Source organism: Lipotes vexillifer, unplaced genomic scaffold, assembly GCF_000442215.2.
Source record: "Lipotes vexillifer unplaced genomic scaffold, Lipotes_vexillifer_v1.1 scaffold505, whole genome shotgun sequence".
NCBI classification, from domain to species: Eukaryota; Metazoa; Chordata; class Mammalia; order Artiodactyla; family Lipotidae; genus Lipotes; species Lipotes vexillifer.
In genome coordinates, this window is record NW_006785581.1 from 35758 (window position 1) to 54105 (window position 18348).

Consider the following 18348-nt stretch of genomic DNA (forward strand, 5'->3'; position numbering starts at 1 on the left):
TAAGCTGGGGAGAGCTGAGGAGGGCAAGAGGTCAGAGCCTCCCTTGTGAGAGCAACCATGGTCCTTGAATAGGAAATCACACGGCTTCTCAGACTCTTGGCAACACCAGATAAGGCAGCAACTTCTCCAGGGCTCTCCCAGCCAGGGGACCAGAAGTTTACTACAGAGTCAGGGGCTCCAGGAAGGACCTCCTGCTTCAAGGCAGTTCTGAGCTGACTTTCTACTGGAGTAGAGGAGAAAGAAGGCTTATTGAAGTCTTTTCTTCCCATCCTTTGTCATTTAGGTCAATCTGCTCTTGTTCAGACAAGGGCTCCTCAGAAAGTCAGAGGATCATGGAGGCAGGAGTTCCAGGGCTCCTAGCAGCTGAGTGGTCAGGGAAGCCTGCGGCCAGGTTCATCTGAGTGGGGAGAGCCAGCTCCTCTCTGGTCCTTCATACCGTGTCCTTCCATCTGTCAGCTGTTCAGATCTGCTGTCAGGGAACATGGGCTGGGGGGATTCTGGGAATGAAAACTTTGGGACAACCAATGCTCTAGTTTTCCTCGTTGGAATTTCTTTTTCCTCCAAGCATCACATAAATTCATTCACAAATATTTCTTGAATGGCTACTTTGTGCAGGGCACTGTGGTAGGCACTGATTATAAGGAGTGAGCATCACAGACAAAAATCCCAGTGCCTGTTAAGTTACATTCTGGACACACATGTGTGCGTAGTCGGTGGGCTTGGATTAACTGAGTACTACTCTGGCTGATTTTTCCTGTTTGATCTGATCGTATTCAATTCAGTGCTAGCAACCTCTCTGCTGTGAAAGGCATGTGGCCCCTATACCTTGATGTTCCTTTCTTTCCTGAAGCTCCCCGCATTGTGCTGACCCGCATTTATTTCTTTCACTCCATCAGTTTCTCTCCAAGGCTCACAGATGCCCAGATCTCACAGGTGGAGGGGATATTAGTGACCACACTGCATTTGGGGAAACTGAGAGTCAGGAAGGGCATGTGCCATGTCAAGGTCAGACACAGAGCAGGGAACAGAACTGTAGGCTCCTCCCTGGTGCTGGCACTGCCCCCTCCCCCTCACCACAAAGCCCTCCCTTTGACTGCTTCCCCTTTGGGTGATCTTGCTGGGGCGGGAACTGCACTGATAATCTCACCTTTTTCAGAAAAGGGGCGCTGTCTGAGGCTGTGACCACTGACCACTGGAGGCACTAGGACCGCCCCCGCGTCGGTCAGCAGCCAAACTGCTGCTCTGACTGACCCTGGTGGCCATGTGACCAAGGAGCTTCTTGCGTCGCTATCAAGGTGGTGACTCTTTGTCCATACCATTGCCCACCGGATGGGTTCTCCCTGTCTGCCTGTCTCTGACTCTGTCTAGGTCTTTTGCTGTCTTTGTCCCCTCTCTGTTTATCTCTGCCCGCCTCTATTTCTGCTTTTCTTCTTTCTGTCCCTGGTTCCGTATGTCACTCCTATCCATGCCCTCATTCCCAGACCTTCACATCACCTTCAGCAGTTTGAGGGGATTATCTCTGCCGGTCCTCATTAGGGCCCCATTCTTCTCGTTAACAGCTCAGTCTGGGGACCTTGGAGGTGTGTGAGGACCATGGGAGAAGCAGGGGCAGGACTTGGAAGGTCTCTGGAGAGTTTCTGCTGGATACAGAGCTGGAGTCATAGAGTCAGGCACTTCCCTGAAGTTGGTGTCAGCTCCAGGGTGTGCAGGCAGGCCCTATGAGGGAAACTGAGCGTGCAGAGCAAAGGCAGTGGGCATCTGGTCCTTTGGTAGCAAGCGTGTGGAGGCAAAGGAAAGGGAAAGGGCTGGGGAGAGTAGCTCCCAGTAGCCTTGCTGACTCTGGAGGAACGGATGCTTGGAGTTGGGCCTGAGCTACTTGTTGGGACCAGAGGTTTATGAGTAAAGGATGTTAGTAAGTCTGATGTTTGTAAATACCTCTATATACTTTGTGAAGACAGTGACAAGAAGATTCCAGTGCATTTCCACGTGTTTTGTGTTCTAAGGGATGTCCAGCAATGGCTAAAAGGCCCCTGACTGTGGACCCAGCCACTCCAGCCTGCCTGAGCACCCTGGCCCTAGGGGAGTTCTTCTGATGGCTTCTACTCTAACCCTAGGGGAGCTCTATAAAGAGGACCCCTTCTCGGGCTTCCCTGGTGGCGCAGTGGTTGAGAGTCCGCCTGCCGATGCAGGGGACACGGGTTCGTGCCCCGGTCCGGGAGGATACCACATGCCGTGGAGCGGCTGGGCCCGTGAGCCATGGCCGCTGAGCCTGCACGTCGGAGCCTGGGCTCCGTGACGGGAGAGGCTAAGGCGGGGGGGGGGGCGCCGAACCCCCAAAAAAAAAAAAAAAAAAAAAAAAAAAAAGAGGACCCCTTCTGATGGCTTTCCAGGGGTCCTGCGCCTGGATTTCTCTGACTCAGCTCATTGCCTTCTGTGGTCAAGCGGCAGATGGAGTGGGCTTCTCCATCCCTATCCTCTGCTGACAGCCTCCGCCTTTCCTGTATGCTTCTCTTCTCCTTTAACCATGAGGTCTTGAATGAAAATTGTGCTCCTACTGCTTCCCCTTGTTATCCATGCCACCTGATTCTCCTACATGCTAGACCTGAGCATCCTGCTGGCTGTCAGCCACAAGTGCTGCATCTCTGTCATCCTCCTGCTCTGGTAACCCTAACACTCAAGCCCAGAACACATTAGCTGTTGTGTGTCCTGCTCAGTGTCTGTTCCTACTGGTGGCTCTTTTCAGAAGGGGCAGCTGTAATCTGCACAGCTCCCTTGAACTGGAGCGCCCAGGACTAGAGCTCACTGTGTGTGTGTGTGTGTGTCCAGCCTCAGCCTGATCATTGAGGTACAGCACAGCTCCCAGTTGTGGCTGCCTGGCAAGCTCTCTGTGGCCACCTTGCTCTGTCCCCATCTTACCCCTCTATGGCCCATCCCTTAGCATGGCTACATTCCTTGTATGGTGGATGGGTATTTATTGTGGTGAGAGCAGGATCTGTCTTTTCTTGGGATCTTCTGTCCTGAGTAAACAGCAGTGCCCCCCATACTTCTTTACTGGCTCTCTTACACCATTAATGCAATCTATTGAGATCCAACCATATGCTATTTATGAGATATTAATTTAAAACCTAAGGATACAAAAAGATTAAAAGTAAAGGAATGGAAAAAGATTCACCAGGCAAACACTAACCAAAAGGAAGAAATGTAGTTATTAATATATTAATATTTATGGTTATAAGATGTACACAGGAGTTTTTAGTTATAAAAATGATTATTGCATTTTTGTAGTTGTAGAAAAATGTTAAAAACATAATTTTAAAAAGAACCATTTATAATATCAAAACTGTAATTGGGAAAAAATCTGAAAGAATGTATAAACTTAAGAAAAAATTTTTGAATGACATTAAGGATTACCTAAGTAAATGAAGTGATAGCATATGTTCCTGGATAGGAAAATTTAACATTTTAAATTTATAAAGATGAATTCTCTTCAATTTCTCTATTATATAGTCAATGCAACTCCAATAAAAATCTCAATAGGATTATGTGAAGCTTTGATAAACTGATTTTTTAATTTACAAAGAAGCATCAACAATAGACAATATGCTTCTGAAAAAGAAGCATAAGGAGAGAGGATCTGCACTTTATTATGAAGCTGTAGCAGTTAAGACTCTATGGTACAAACCTAGGGAGAGACAAATTGACCAGTAGATTAGAAAAGACAGCCCAGAAACAGATTCACTCAAACACCAAACTGAAATACAGTAGAGCTAGCATGGGAGCTAAATGGGTAAAGGAGGAACTTTTTATTAAATAAAGCCAAGAAAAAATTGTTATTGTAGCAGAGGGGTGTTTTGGTGTCCGCCAAAAACAAATAATAAAATGTCTTACTCAAGGTCACACTTTCAATAAGTGATTCTGACCCTTAACTTCTATATACAATCCTCATTGTGTTACCTTTAAGAAGCTGCTTAACTCCCTTGGGTCTTCATTTCATCATTCATAAAATTGGAATAGCATCTACCTGCAGTTCTTCTTAGGCTGTCGAAGCAGGGAGAAGCAAAGAGCAAGCTTTTAACATTTTGGTTTCCGGTTTTTGACGTATCACATAGGATGAAGAGGGGAAAGAAAAGAAATGTGACATTCCACATGGCGCCACTAGGTGGCAGTCGATGATTATTGTGGGGCTCGTGTCACCCTTGACTGGCCAGCAGGGGGCTGACGTCCATGAAGTTTGGAAAGCGATCCAATTTGAAGTAAGAGAGCAAAGGGACCCATGTTACTTCTGGGTGGTTATTCATGGATGGTAGTAAGGACAGCTATTCCTGCCAGTGTAGGGCAGTGTCTATGAAATCAACCTCTGGAAATGGTCATTCCCAGTCTCAGATCCTGGATCTAACAGGATTACTAACTTAACTTTGCTACCGGTTACGTTGCTTTAACCTCACTGACCCTCAGTTTCTTCACGTGTGAGATGGTGGTGCCCGCTTATGGGGTTGTTTCGAGGTCCTCAAACACAAGTGAGTGCTCAGCACATGGTAAGAGCCCTAGGATTGTCAGCAACGTGCTCATCTTCGTCAACATCATCTTTATTATCCCATTCCTTTCTCACACTTCAAAGCCTCTGAATCTTGGTCCTGAAATTCAAGTCCCCAAGGCCAGCAGGGTCTGAAGCTGCTCAGGCCACGTCTGCCCCTGTGAGTCTTTGGGGCAGAGCATTGGGCCCAACCTGGCTCTTCAGGGCGAGCCCATTTCCACTTCTGTTGCTGCATCTCTGTTAGAGTAGATACCTTGTGTAAACATGGGCTGTAAACTGTAAAGCCCTCTAAAGGTGTAAAGCATTGTTATAGCCGGTATAATTCTCTCAACTCTTACAGGGCTACTGGGTAAGAAGAAAAGAATGAGACTCATGGCCCTTGGGTCCCCGCTGAGGGCAGTTCCCCTTCACGGCTTCCTAGCTTCAGGGAGCCCAAGTGACTCCCATGTCACCCTCTCCTCCCCGAATTCCTGGTGAGGCCCGGCTGCCACCTGGTGAGGCCTGGCTGCCACCTGGTGAGGCCTGGCTGCCACCTGGTGAGGCCTGGCTGCCACCTGGTGAGGCCTGGCTGCCACCTGGTGAGGCCTGGCTGCCACCTGGTGAGGCCTGGCTGCCACCTGGTGAGGCCTGCCATTCTGGTTTTCTCTGGCTTCCCTCTGCCATGTTTGGCCAGTGCAGGGTGGGTAGGGGGTGTGTGAACCCCGTGGTGATGGGTTGGGCAGCCGGCTGAGGAGGGGGAGGGCAAAGGTGCAGGCCCAGGCCTGGGTTCAGCTTCGGCCTGCAGCTCCCTGAGGCGGGAGTTGCTGGAAGGAGGACACCCGTGGGGCTGCGGCCCTATAGTTCTCTGTACTAAACCAGCTCCTGATATGGGGCCAGACTTAAGAAAACCAGTACTGGGGGGCTTCCCTGGTGGTGCAGTGGTTGAGAATCCGCCTGCCAATGCAGGGGACATGGGTTCGAGCCCTGGTCCGGGAGGATCCCACATGCCACAGAGCAACTAAGCCCGTGCACCGCAACTACTGAGCCTGCGCTCTAGAGCCCACGAGCCACAACTACTGAGCCCACGTGCCACAATTACTGAAGCCCATAGGCCTGGAGCCTGTGCTCCGCAACAAGAGAAGCCACGGCAATGAGAAGCCCCGCGCATCGCAACAAAGAGTAGCCCCCGCTCGCCACAACCAGAGAAAGCCTGCGTGCGGCAACGGGGACCCAACACAGCCAAAAATAAATAAATAATTAAAAAAAAAAAAAGGAAACCAGTACTGGGGAGCTGGGCGCATGCCCAGTTTACAGATAACTGTGCAGTTTGCAGTTATGCTTTAGGAGAATGGAGGGGAGGGGCTTTCTGGAGCAGAATATGTTCCAGAGTATAAAGATCTGTGCAGTATTGAGCCACCTTCTCACATGGCTTTCAAACGCTGAACTGTTCCTACCTCAGAGGCACTCTGTGTGCAGGCCTGCCAGTGCTCTGTGCTTGCCACACTTCTCTGCCACCTGGATCCGCCTTTATCCTTTAGGCCCAGTCAAGTTCCCTTCTTGGAATACATCCCGGCTCACAGGGCGCTCTCCTCGGCTGACTCCTGCAGCCCCTGTGAGCCACCCCATAGAAGTGACACAGCACATCCTGCTCTGTAATGACATTCATGAGTCTGTCCTCCAGGTTGGAAACTCCCTAAGAGCAGGGACCACGTCATTCAGTCATTGGTTCATTCATCCATTTGTTCAGCAAATATCGACTGAGCACCCATTGCCTGGAGGGCCCTGTTTTTGGTGCTGGTATTTGCACAGGAAGCCAGGCCTGAAATCTGGCTCCTGACTCCTGCCTGGCCCACTGCTCTTTCCAACAACCCCTCTGCCCCACCCTCATGCCCCAGAGCCCAGCCCCCTGGTTGGACCTCAGGCAAGCAGTGTTCAGGACCCACCTACCTCTCAGCCCAGACAGGCAATCCCCTGTGTTTGGACGGCTGGGAGGCACCTCTCCACCATCTCTGGACGCTACCAATCAGGGAGCGATAGGGACACATCCTTTCCTCTCTGGCCTCTGCAGCCTCCCACGGTGTCCATGGGCACCAGGTCCAGGCTCGCCGGGCCTGGCTGGAGCCCTGGTCAGCCACTCCTGGCCACGGGACCTTGGGCAACTCTCGCTACCTCTCTAAGCCATGGTTTCCTCACCTCTAAAAAGGAGATAGCAAGAGTATCTTCTCCCTGAGAGTTTTCTGAGATTCTGCACGTTCAAGAAATGGTAGTTCCTGTACCCCCCTGCCCCACTCCCAGCCATAGGCCCGAGGGCTGCAGTCAACTCCCATCCACGGCAGGCCCCAACTTAGCAGACTCGGAGGTGGGAGGCCCATCTCTCTCCTCTAGCACCCAGCCCTAGATAGAGTAATAATAATAATAATAGTAACGTCTCTCTCTCTTTGGTAGTACGTACTCTGTGCCAGGCACTGTTACAAGAACTTCACATGTATTAACTCGTATAATCTTCACTACAGCCATATGAAGGGAGTACCATTATCACCCCCCTTTTCCAGATGATGAGTGTGGGAGACAGAGAGGTTAAGCAACTTGCCCAAGATCACACAGCTAATAAGTAGCCATTGCCCAAGATCACACAGCTAATAAGTAGCCATCAGAAAGCAAGAGATATTCTGTGTAATTATTGTAGCGCTTGTTGCCACAGCAATGGCCAAGGTAAAAAGGTAAGCCTAGGATATGTGAAGTGGGGCATAAAAGATGTCCAACACACGTAGGCCCCTTCCCAGGGTACCCAGATGCCCTGTGAGCCCAGCCTCTGCTGTCTCATGCTCCATTTGGGCCCACTGGGCTGTGCTGCCTGGTGTCAGAAGCGGGTGGTCCATGCCCCCTCTCCTGGGTACACAGGGCTTCCAGGGAATTCTCCCAATTTGCCTGAGCCCACGGTCATTCGATGCTCTTTGAAGTGAAAACCACCGTGCTCACACACCCCCCGGGAGTAAATCATCAGGTTCCCAAATATGTTTCCGTGTGTAAATTTCCTCCAAAACGTTTAACCCTAAGCACTTCCTAAATTGCTTATGACAGTCCGAAATGCCATGTTCCATCCTGCATCTGTTCTAAGGATCAAAGCAGAGGCAGCGGCCAAAGAAATGCTGGTCTGAGGGGCTGTTCAGGACAACTCAGCCACCAGGGGTGGGGCAGGGGGATTTCTTCAAAGCCCATAGCACCCTCAGCTCACTCAGGGCTCTCGGTGGCACAAAGACAGAACCAGGAGGGCAGGGCTCACATCTGCTGTCTCAGCACTGAGGTTCTGTACAAGAGTTCATTTGGAAGGAGGTTCTGTGCTAAAAATAAAAATTGAAAACTACTGGGCTACATTATCACTAAGGTCTTCATGGGCTCCCATCTCCTGGGGCTCGTTTGTTCATTCCACAAATATCACTTGAATGCCAGGACCTCGGAGGCACAGAAGATGCCGTGGTAGATAAAAGTGTTATAGTCTCGGCCCTCATGGAGGTCAAAACCCGAGATGGAAAAAGACAAAAAGCAAGAAAACAATGATTAAATAAAATAATTACACAATGTGGTGGGTACCATGAAGGAAATCAGCATGGTGATGGGATCTGGAGTAACTTGGGGCCTTCTCTGAGAAGTTTAAGCTGAGCCCTAGAGGATGAAAAGGAACCAGACTTGGCGAGAACCAGGGGAAGAGCATTCTTGGTGTGGGGGAACTGCAAGTGCAAAGGCCCTGTGGCAGAAAAGAGGTAAGCGTCTACTATGGCTGGAGCAGAGGGAGGGGGGGAGAAGGGCGGCCTGAGTTGGGTTTATTCTAAATGCACAGTCATTGAAGAGTTCTAAGCAAGGGTGAGCTACTATCCATTTACAGTTAAAAGATCACTTTTCTGCTGAGGGGAGAATGCCTTGCAGGAGGCAAGGAGATCCATTAGGAAGCCTCTGTAGGAGAGGAGGACAATGGGCTGCAGGTGGCTGTAGAGAGGAGGGAAGTGGACGGTCTGAGTCAGAGCTGGTTAGATTTGCTGAAGGACCTGATATGCAGGTCGGGTGCAGGGGTGAGAATCAGATTTTCTGAAAATGTACAACAGACCCCGTTTTCCCACCTGCATGAGGTGGGTGTTCCCAGAGATGCCTCCTCCTTTGCCCTGACTGTCTGGTGGTCTTCTCTTTGTTCTGCGTCACCTGCCACACTGGTTTCTCTGTGTTCGGATACTCCGAGCTCGTTTCGGCCTCCGGACCTTTGCACTGCCTGGGACGCTAGTCCCTGATCTCCACGTGGTCGGTAACTTCTTGTCTTGGGGGCTGAGCTCAGCCATCCCCTCCCCTAGCTACCTTCCCTGAACACACAACTGGTACCCCTACTCAGACCCCCTCCACCCAGGCACTCTCTATCACATCACCCTATTTTATGTTCTTTCACTATCTGAAAGGATCTTGCCCATTTAACTGCTTGTTCCTTTCCCCACCTGGCTCCACTAGAATGCAGACTCCTCGAAGGCGGACAGTACAGCGCCTGTCTCCGTCAACTCCCCCCACGCGCAGGGGCGGCTAGGGGCGGCCCTGCAGTGCTAGATCTTCCCACAAGAGGGCGTCCATAAATTTCCTTTTCAGTTTCTGGCTGGAAAATCTCCCAGGAGTAAAGCTAACAGAACCCTAACTGAAATTTCACAATTTGCCTAGTATCTGTAGTATATACCCATACCGTCATGTATCATGGTCTTTCATGTTTCTGAGAGTAAAAAAAAATGTTTTTCTGTGGAATTTTGAGATACTGCCTTGAGACGGGGAAGGGAATCTGCATGGGACCCTGGCTCACTCCCACACCTCTTCTCTGCTAAGCTTTCACTGACTCTTACTTGAGCCATCTTGTCCTTATGTCTCCACTGATGGTAGCCAGAGACAGAGTATCTTCAGATAGATGGGACCTAAATTAACATTTTCTTGACCATAAATATATATTTGGCCATGACGCAGAGATTTCCCAACCAACTGGGTAAGACTAAGGAAACGTCAGTTCAGATCAATGTAGGCTGGTAAGGGTTTGACATAATAAGGGAGCAGAGCACGCTGGTTGGTGATTGATCATTGCTGTAATTGGAGGCAGCTGTGAAGCAGCAGAACGAGCATGGGGCCAAGATGGGAGCACAGGAGTGAGTCCTATTTTGTATCCTGGTTCTGTTGACTTCTAGACAGTTGGTGACGGCTCTGAGACTTCTTCTCTGTGAGAACGATAGTGCTCTGGCAGACATGAAAGGTGCTTTGTAAACAGGTAAGCAGGTGGTGGTGGTAGAATGGGGTGAGATTATAACCGCTGCTAGCACCGTCACGTTTGCAACCCCTCACACTGGGACCGAGGGTCCCACTGTGAAAGAGGGGCTCATGTGGAGTTGGGAGGGGACCCAGGGAATGTCTGGATGTGTCACCTAGATCAGGAAGAAGGCCAGAAGTAGGATCTGGGAACTGGAGAAGGAAGCCGGGGAATCCCAGAGCTAGGAGGAATAGCCCAAGACAGGATGGGCCAGGCAGAGAGATGATTCTGGAAAAATATTTGCAATAACATTCTGGGCTGCTGACACAGGACAGGTGTGAACAGACTGCATTTAATGGCCAGGGAGGGGATGGGCACGTTCCAAACTTTTTTCTAATAGAAGATGTGTTGGCTTCAATATAGGAAGCTAGGGAAACTTAATCGTCATTAGTAGGCACTTTGATTATTTTTTCAAATCTTCCTGGTCGTTTTTATAGTCTCTTACTCTTTACTCACTTTTAATTTTCTTTTTATTTCTTTAAACATATTAACATTATCGTTCAATCGTCTATATCCCACTATCTGAAGTCTTTGTGGGTCTGATTCTACAGAGTGCTGTTTTCTGCTGCCTCTCACTCATGGTGGTCTGTTTCCTTGGATGTGTTGAGATTTGGACTGTGAGGCCCTTTTTGGGGGGAATCCTATGATAATACTGTATGGTTTGGCTTGAGGTGCGTTCCTGCAGGAGGACTTGTGATTGCTTCCACTGGACATCAGGACATAAAATAGACCAGGGTCCACTTGAAATTTAAAGGATAATTTAGGGGAGTTTTAAGACCAGGCTACCATGTCATTTCAGACTCCTGCGTCAAGCAAGGGTCAGCCAGTAGCTCTCAAATCTCGGGAGACAATTTTTTTCTCCAACTACCCCAAATCAAGGCTGGCACAGACACTTTTCCTTGTTTTTGTTTTTGTTTTGTTGTGTGGTTGCTGTTCTTATCTCTCACCATTTTCCTCAGGATATAGCCCTTCCTGAATCCTGGCTTTACATGGAGGGGTCTCCAGTGTGATTCCCCAGCCTGCGTGGGTACAGAATTAATGCTGAGTGTCACCCCTCCCCCATTCCTAGCATAGTTCTACGCATAGCAGTTCTAGGTCACGAGGCTGTGCAGGGTCCCCCAGAGAATGTGACCGTTTCTTTATATGCATCCACTTGGACTGAAGGCCGGCTTCACTCCTTGCCTTAGGTTCCCCTTCCTTGAAGTCTCTTCCACTGATTTAAAAATGTTTTTTAAAGATTTTTTTCTAACATTTTGATATGTTTCATAGGCAGAGAGTTTCAGGGAAGCCTCAGCATCACCTGGGAACTCTTTAGAGATGCAGAATTTTAGGCTCCACCCAGACCCACAGAATCAGAATCTGCATTTTTATACAACCCCAGAGGACTTATATAGGTTGAGAAGCATGGCTTTCCTTTACCGTATTACCTGAAACAGAAGCAGGACAGGCACTCTGCGTGGATATTCCAGGAGAGGGACAAAATGAAACTGTTCTTTTGCTTCCCCCCGGCTTCTCCCGGGTCCAGTGGCTCAAACGAAGAAAGACTAGGATTGGGAATTCCTTGGCGGCCCAGTGATTAAGACTTCGCCTTCCAGTGCAGGGGGTGCAGGTTCCATCCCTGGTTGGGGAGCTAAGATTCCACATGCCCCATGGCCAAAAAACGAAAACACAAAACAGAAGCAATATTGTAACAAGTTCAATAAAGACTTTAAAAATGGTCCTTATCAAAAAAAATCTTTAAAAAAAAAAAGACTAAGATTAGTGTGATGTCTCTGTCAGCTGCTGCCTTTCTCAGCTCCGCAGAGGCCCTGGATGGATGGACTCAGCCCTGAGCAGTTCTTGAGCTGGGCATGACCCCCAGGGATGGGCTCAGAGGTCTCAGTGCTGGCCCTGCCCTGTGTTTGCAGGGCCAGGGGGCCCTTGTGCCTACTGAGTTTTCTGCCCCCTCTTCCCTGTTCCCCTCCCTGACGTCCTGCCTACACTACTGATCTTCTGTCCTAGTTTCTCCACTCTGAACGGAAGCTGGATGAAGCTGGACCTGAACCCCAGCCTTGACCCCCTTCTGTTCTCAAAGACAACACGGCAAAGCTAAAGGGACAGGACTTTGTGCCTCTATATTCAAGAGTCTATTTCCCTGGGAAAATAAGTAGACAAAGGAAACAGTCCATAGAGTCCAGTGTCAGGAACCATAACATTAAATAAGGTTACTTTAAATTCTACATAATAAAATATCCACTGTCCTGCCTGAACTCGGCCTTGCATTAACTCCTTCACGTACTCAGCATCTCTGAATCTTGCAGTGCGGCTCCCACTTACTCAGCATTCATGCTGAACGAGGACCTGGGTTCAGCACTTGATGTACATCATCTCATTTAACACCCACACCATCCCTGTGCAGAGATGAGATAAGGGAGGTCCAGGGAGGCTCAGTCAGTCCACTGTCCAAGGTTACCAGGTTGGTAAATGGTTGAGTTTGGATTAGAACACAGGTCTTTGACACCAAAGCCCATTCTCTTTCCACTCCTCTATTCTGCTCTCCTATGTGCAGCACCCAGCAGAGCACCTGGCACAAAGTAAACCCTCAATACATGTTTTCTAAAATGAATGAGTCTTGCCATATAAGGACTACTGCTTATTGAATGCCTCCACTGATCTTCGTCCTAGTTTCTCCACTCTGAACGGAAGCTGGATGAAGCTGGACCTGAACCCCAGCCTTGACCCCCTTCTGTTCTCAAAGACAACACGGCAAAGCTAAAGGGACAGGACTTTGTGCCTCTATATTCAAGAGTCTATTTCCCTGGGAAAATAAGTAGACAAAGGAAACAGTCCATAGAGTCCAGTGTCAGGAACCATAACATTAAATAAGGTTACTTTAAATTCTACATAATAAAATATCCACTGTCCTGCCTGAACTCGGCCTTGCATTAACTCCTTCACGTACTCAGCATCTCTGAATCTTGCAGTGCGGCTCCCACTTACTCAGCATTCATGCTGAACGAGGACCTGGGTTCAGCACTTGATGTACATCATCTCATTTAACACCCACACCATCCCTGTGCAGAGATGAGATAAGGGAGGTCCAGGGAGGCTCAGTCAGTCCACTGTCCAAGGTTACCAGGTTGGTAAATGGTTGAGTTTGGATTAGAACACAGGTCTTTGACACCAAAGCCCATTCTCTTTCCACTCCTCTATTCTGCTCTCCTATGTGCAGCACCCAGCAGAGCACCTGGCACAAAGTAAACCCTCAATACATGTTTTCTAAAATGAATGAGTCTTGCCATATAAGGACTACTGCTTATTGAATGCCTCCGATGTGCAAGCACATTCTCTATGTTAGTTTGGATCCTAACAACAATCCAGAAAGGTACTGATGATTATTATTTGTTTTAAAGATAAGCACACTGAAGCTCAGAGAGGTTAACTAAATTTCCCAAAGTCACACAGCTGATGAGTTATTGATCCAGGGTTTGAATTCAAGCCTTTCTTTCTGATGCCTAAAGCCATGCACTTTTGGTTGTACCATCTCAGCCCTCTAATATAGGGAATTTAGTCTTGGGAAGGGGTGTCTTGACATGATACCAGTGGTGCTGGAGACCCCATGAGCAGTGAGAGAGAATCACCTGGAGGCAGATGGTGGCTGGAGAGTGTCCAACAACATGAGGGAGTGAGCACCCCATCTCTGGGGTGTTAGATGGCTGTCTCTCCAAGAGGCCCAAAGGCTGGAAGAGGGCAACTTGGGAGTTCCCTTTAGCTCTGACAGTCTTGATCAGCCCTGGAAATCTCTGGAGAAGGTGACTCAGAGCCATCCATCCTGAGGAGGGTAGTTCAGAAGGACACAGTCCTGGTTATTCTAGTTTCTAGGTGGTATTTGGGAAAGTCTTGATCGATGAAGAAATCACCCGGGAGTGATTAACGACGCTCGGATCAGCTTCCTTCCTCCTTTGCCAGCCTCACCCAGTGAGTGGCCTTTCACAGGGGCTGGTTTCCTGCACACATACAGAAGCAGAGAATGTGAAACAACAGGTTCTGACCTTGGGTCTCATCTGGGAAAAAGATGAAACCTGAAATAAATGGAACCCATTAGGTTTACAGTTGAATTTCAAAGGGCTGGGCCCCTAAAGTGCACTCTTCCAATCAAATAATCTGAGGTCAGAGCTCTGAATGCACTAAACTGTCCTTGGAAGACCGGTAATGCATATTGTCCCCTGCCTGCCAGCTGTGTTGAGTCAGTCTTCCTGAGGTCCACCACCAGCCTGGGACCCTAGCCACTTGCTTTATCACATTGAAAGGCTTAAAACTATCACTAGTAACAGCAACGATTTACATTTGTACAGAAGGTTGCAACTGGCAAAGTACTTCCATGTTCATTCCCATTTGAGACTCCAAAGAGCCCATTTGGAAGGGTAAAGTGGGAAGAGTTATCCTTGTTATACAGACCAGGAACACGGGACTCTAAAGGCAGAACGCTTAAGGTACTTGGCTTCTAAGGAGCAGATCCAGGACCCGAATCTAGTTTGTTTTTTTTTTTCTTTTTTGGCTGCACCTCACGGCTTGTGGGATCTTAGTTCCCCAGCCAAGGATTGAACCCGAGCCCTCAGCAGTGAAAGCACAGACTTCTAACCACTGGACAGCCAGGGAAGTCCCTAGATTTCTTGATTCCAAATTCAGCTACAGCTACTAACTGCCCTTCCTGAGGGAGATCGTATGGCTTGCATCAGTGCAGCCCTCAGAATAAATAATCTGATGTAAGGAGAAGGGTGTTACTTTCATAACCTTGAAGGTAAAAGTGCCTCAGAGGATCATGTTAGGCTACTACTGTTCCCGTCCCCTCCACCACTCCTTTCCTGTATCACAGCAGAGACTCCTTTGCGGGCTCCATTGTGGTTACAACAATGTTCATGCCTCTTTTTGTAAGGGAAGGCAGTGTTACATAGTGGCTGGGAGCACGGGTTCAAGTCCTAGCTAACCTCCCCGAACCTCGATTTGACACTGCTGGCCTCATGGGGATGGGGATGATGATTGAATGAGATAACGTCCTGGAGAGCTTAGCATAGCGATCAGCACACAATAGGTGCTCATTAAACACAGACTGAACATAGCTGTATAAAGCAAGGACTGTAGGTCAAACCCTGGCACTGCCAGGCTCATTCTTGGACCATTCGTTCAAGCAGCATTGACTGAACACGTGCTCCATGCCAGGTGCTCCTGTGTGCATTTCTCACTGGCTCCTCGCAGCACCTCTATAGGAAGGCATCATTATTCCCATTTTACGCATGAGGAAACTGAGGCTTACTTGTCTGCTACTGTCTTTCATATGCTAGGATTCCTACTCAGCTCTATCTGACTCTTATTCCAATGCTCTGCTGTGCAATAGAAGGTGATCAGTATACAGAGATGGGAAAGGGTGTGTTACTGATTGAGAGTGGGATAGCAGGAGCCCCCGAATTAGGGTATCCAGGGACTGGACCTCCAGAGCTGTAGCTCTCACACTTGCTGTGCAACTTTGAGCTGGTCGCCTTGCCTCGCTGGGCCTCACTGGCATCATCTGCACACCAAAGAGGTTAGACAGATCATCTCAAAGATCCTTTCCAGCTCTGGCCCGCTGCAATGCACCTCAGGTTTCAGAAAGATTCTAGTACGTGATCCTAGAATGGGAGAAGCATAGCAATGGCCCCCGAACTCTCAAATTAGTTTTGCCTCGTGAACCCATGTGTTTCTGCATGAATTCAGAATCTGCCTGAGGAAAGCTCTCAAATTATCCTACAGGGATTAGCCCAGCTAGTAATTACTCCTATTATTTTTTATTGTATTTTATAAGGTGCCTTTCATCCAGGATCTCAAAGGGCTTCTCAGACATTCATTAGTGGAGCTCTGCCCACTCCTGTGTGGATATGAAAAGCAGAAACAGATTTTAATGTCAGAAAGAAGAGGTGGGGGGAGAGAGAAGGGGACTGGGATCCCGGGATTAATTTCACCTATGAGTTCAAAGGCGATAAGAGCAGAAATTTGCCAGGGAAAGCCTCACCTTTGGGAGTTCAAGGGATACTCAGTGAAGAGCAGATGGATCAGGAAATATTCCTCCTTTAAAAAACAAATCAATTCCTGTGTGCCTAGGAGAGGGTCATTCAGTTTGGCCCAGTTCAATTTGGCTGCTTTATTTCACTTTAGACTTGTCCATGAGCTGTCCTTTGAGCTGCTCTCTAGCACTCAGGCCTGTGCTGATTTGAAAGATGTAAGGGTAGCAAGGCTTTCCGAGTGTACCCACTGCAGACTTGGGCACACTGGGGTAAGTAGTACGGCACAGGAACCTCCCAGGAGAGTCCTGATGGCTGCCTTAAACAAACGGCTGTGGCCAAAGAGGCACATGAAACGATGCTCAACATCACTAATTATTAGAGAAATGCAAGTCAAAACTACAATGAGGTATCACCTCACACCAGTCAGAATGGCCATCATCAAAAAATCTACAAACGATAAATGCTGGAGAGGGTGTGGAGAAAAGGGAGCCCTCTTGCACTGTTGGTGGGAATGTAAATTGATACAGCCACTATGGAGAACAGTATGGAGGTTCCTTAAAAAACTAAAAATAGAATTACCATATGATCCAGCAATCCCACTACTGGGCATACACCCAGAGAAAACCATAATTCAAAAAGACACATGCACCCCAATTATCACTGCAGCTCTATTTACAATAGCCAGGTCATGGAAGCAACCTAAATGTCCATTGACAGACAAATGGATAAAGAAGATGTGGCACATATATACAATGGAATATTACTCAGCCCTAAAAAGGAATGAAATCAGGTCATTTGTAGAGACGTGGATGGACCTAGAGACTGTCATACAGAGTGAGGTAAGTCAGAAAGAGGAAAACGAATATTGTATATTAACGCATATATGTGGTATCTAGAAAAATGGTACAGGTGAATCAGTTTGCAGGGCAGAAATAGAGACACAGATGTAGAGAACAAACGTATGGACAGGAAAGGGGGAAGGAGGTGGGACGAATTGGGAGATTGGGATTGACATATATACACTAGTATGTTTAAAACAGATAACTTAGTCCAGGGACCTGATTGACAAATGACACAGAAGGACCGCTTTGAGTCGCCCATCATGCGGCCACTCCATTCGTCTCCTCCCTACTCCCCTGTACCATGACCAAGACACCTGGCTACTTGTACCAAGTTCCTTTCATCCCTATTCCAATAAATAGATAGGAGGGATCACTAGGGAGCATGAAAAACTCTCCCAGGGTTGGGTGAGGGGCCAATGGTCTTTCCTGCTGGTGTGTGAGCTCCTGGAGGACAGAGCCCTGCCTGCCATTCACCACTTAAACCAGCACATGTTCTGGGCACAGAGCGGTGGATGCTAAGAACATATCTGTTGACTGCAGGAGCAGACCACGAAGCTGCCACTCTGTTGGATGGTCTGATACAGATTAGACAAGGATCCTTCCTCCCTTTGGCTTGGAAATGGTTGGATGCAAAGGACAGCCAGGGCCACACAGCTCCAGTGACTTCAGAACCAAAGATGGAAGTCACTGTTAAGCTGGGGATGAGGGTGACTATGATGCGGTGACCGAGGGCCCAGAATGAGGTGGCGTGGGAAGCAGGGCGTGCGGTGTGAGGTGGCAAAGTGGAGGACTGTCCTGACCGCTGGGAACATGAGTGTCCTTTAGCATGTCAGGCTTCCAGCACTTTCACTGCTGGGGGCTCCAAGGCCCCATGACTGGTCCACTCAAGGTGATACAGCCTGGAGGGATGCGGGTGACAGGAGAGAGGCGTGAGGCCTGGCCTCGCCCACAGGGAGCCGGTAGTTCTGTTTTGGAGATTAGACTTCCACACAGAGCAATTAGAGAACAATGCAAGATTTGTCACTGACTAGATTGCGAGTTTCCTGTGTGGGGAGAGAGGGTCTTATTCATGGCACTCTTTCTTGTTGGGCCAGACAAAAGTCTAGGTACTGTTTCTGCTCCAGATACACCGAGTGATTAGTTGTCGCATTGGATGACACGAAATGTTAAGTGGCCTAGGTCAGGAAAGGGAAGAGTCTGGAGGCCAAGATGTTGGGGAAAGCTTTAAGAGGGAGGAGGAACTGTGGTGGTTGTTAATAAATGACCAGTGAGAAGAATACTCCCCACCTTCTCAAAGGGCCTTCATATCACAAGCCTGTGTGGTGAGGTTGACCGGGGAGGAAAGTGAGAAGTTCTAAGTGGCAAAGGGACTGCCTTATATTTAGTCACCCAGTGAGAGGGCATCTGAGGACTTTGCCTGCCGGGGATCCATTCTCTTCTCTTCTGGGAAAGCCACCCTATCCTCACTCTCAGTCTGTGGGGTTTCTTTGGGGCTGACATCACCTCTAGACTTTGTGGGTATAACCAGGACTCAGACTCAGCCCTGGACCCTCCTGGCCACAGGATCTGTCCAGGGATGAGCACATGACACACGCTGGGCCAGTGAAAATCCTCTTGAGGACTTTTTCTAGCACTCCTGGAGGCAAGGCACTCTTT

The 18348-nt window shown here is 48.7% G+C and overlaps 1 protein-coding gene across 1 annotated transcript in view; it reads right to left on the reverse strand.

The window, feature by feature from the left end:
- Positions 1-8841, reverse strand: part of MRGPRX2 (MAS related GPR family member X2) — a 19339-nt gene extending 10498 nt beyond the window's left edge. Inside the window, 1 exon segment of the mRNA XM_007457641.1 lies at positions 8708-8841. Coding sequence (XP_007457703.1) covers positions 8708-8841 — 134 coding nt within the window.
- Between the last annotated feature and the right edge of the window lie 9507 nt (positions 8842-18348).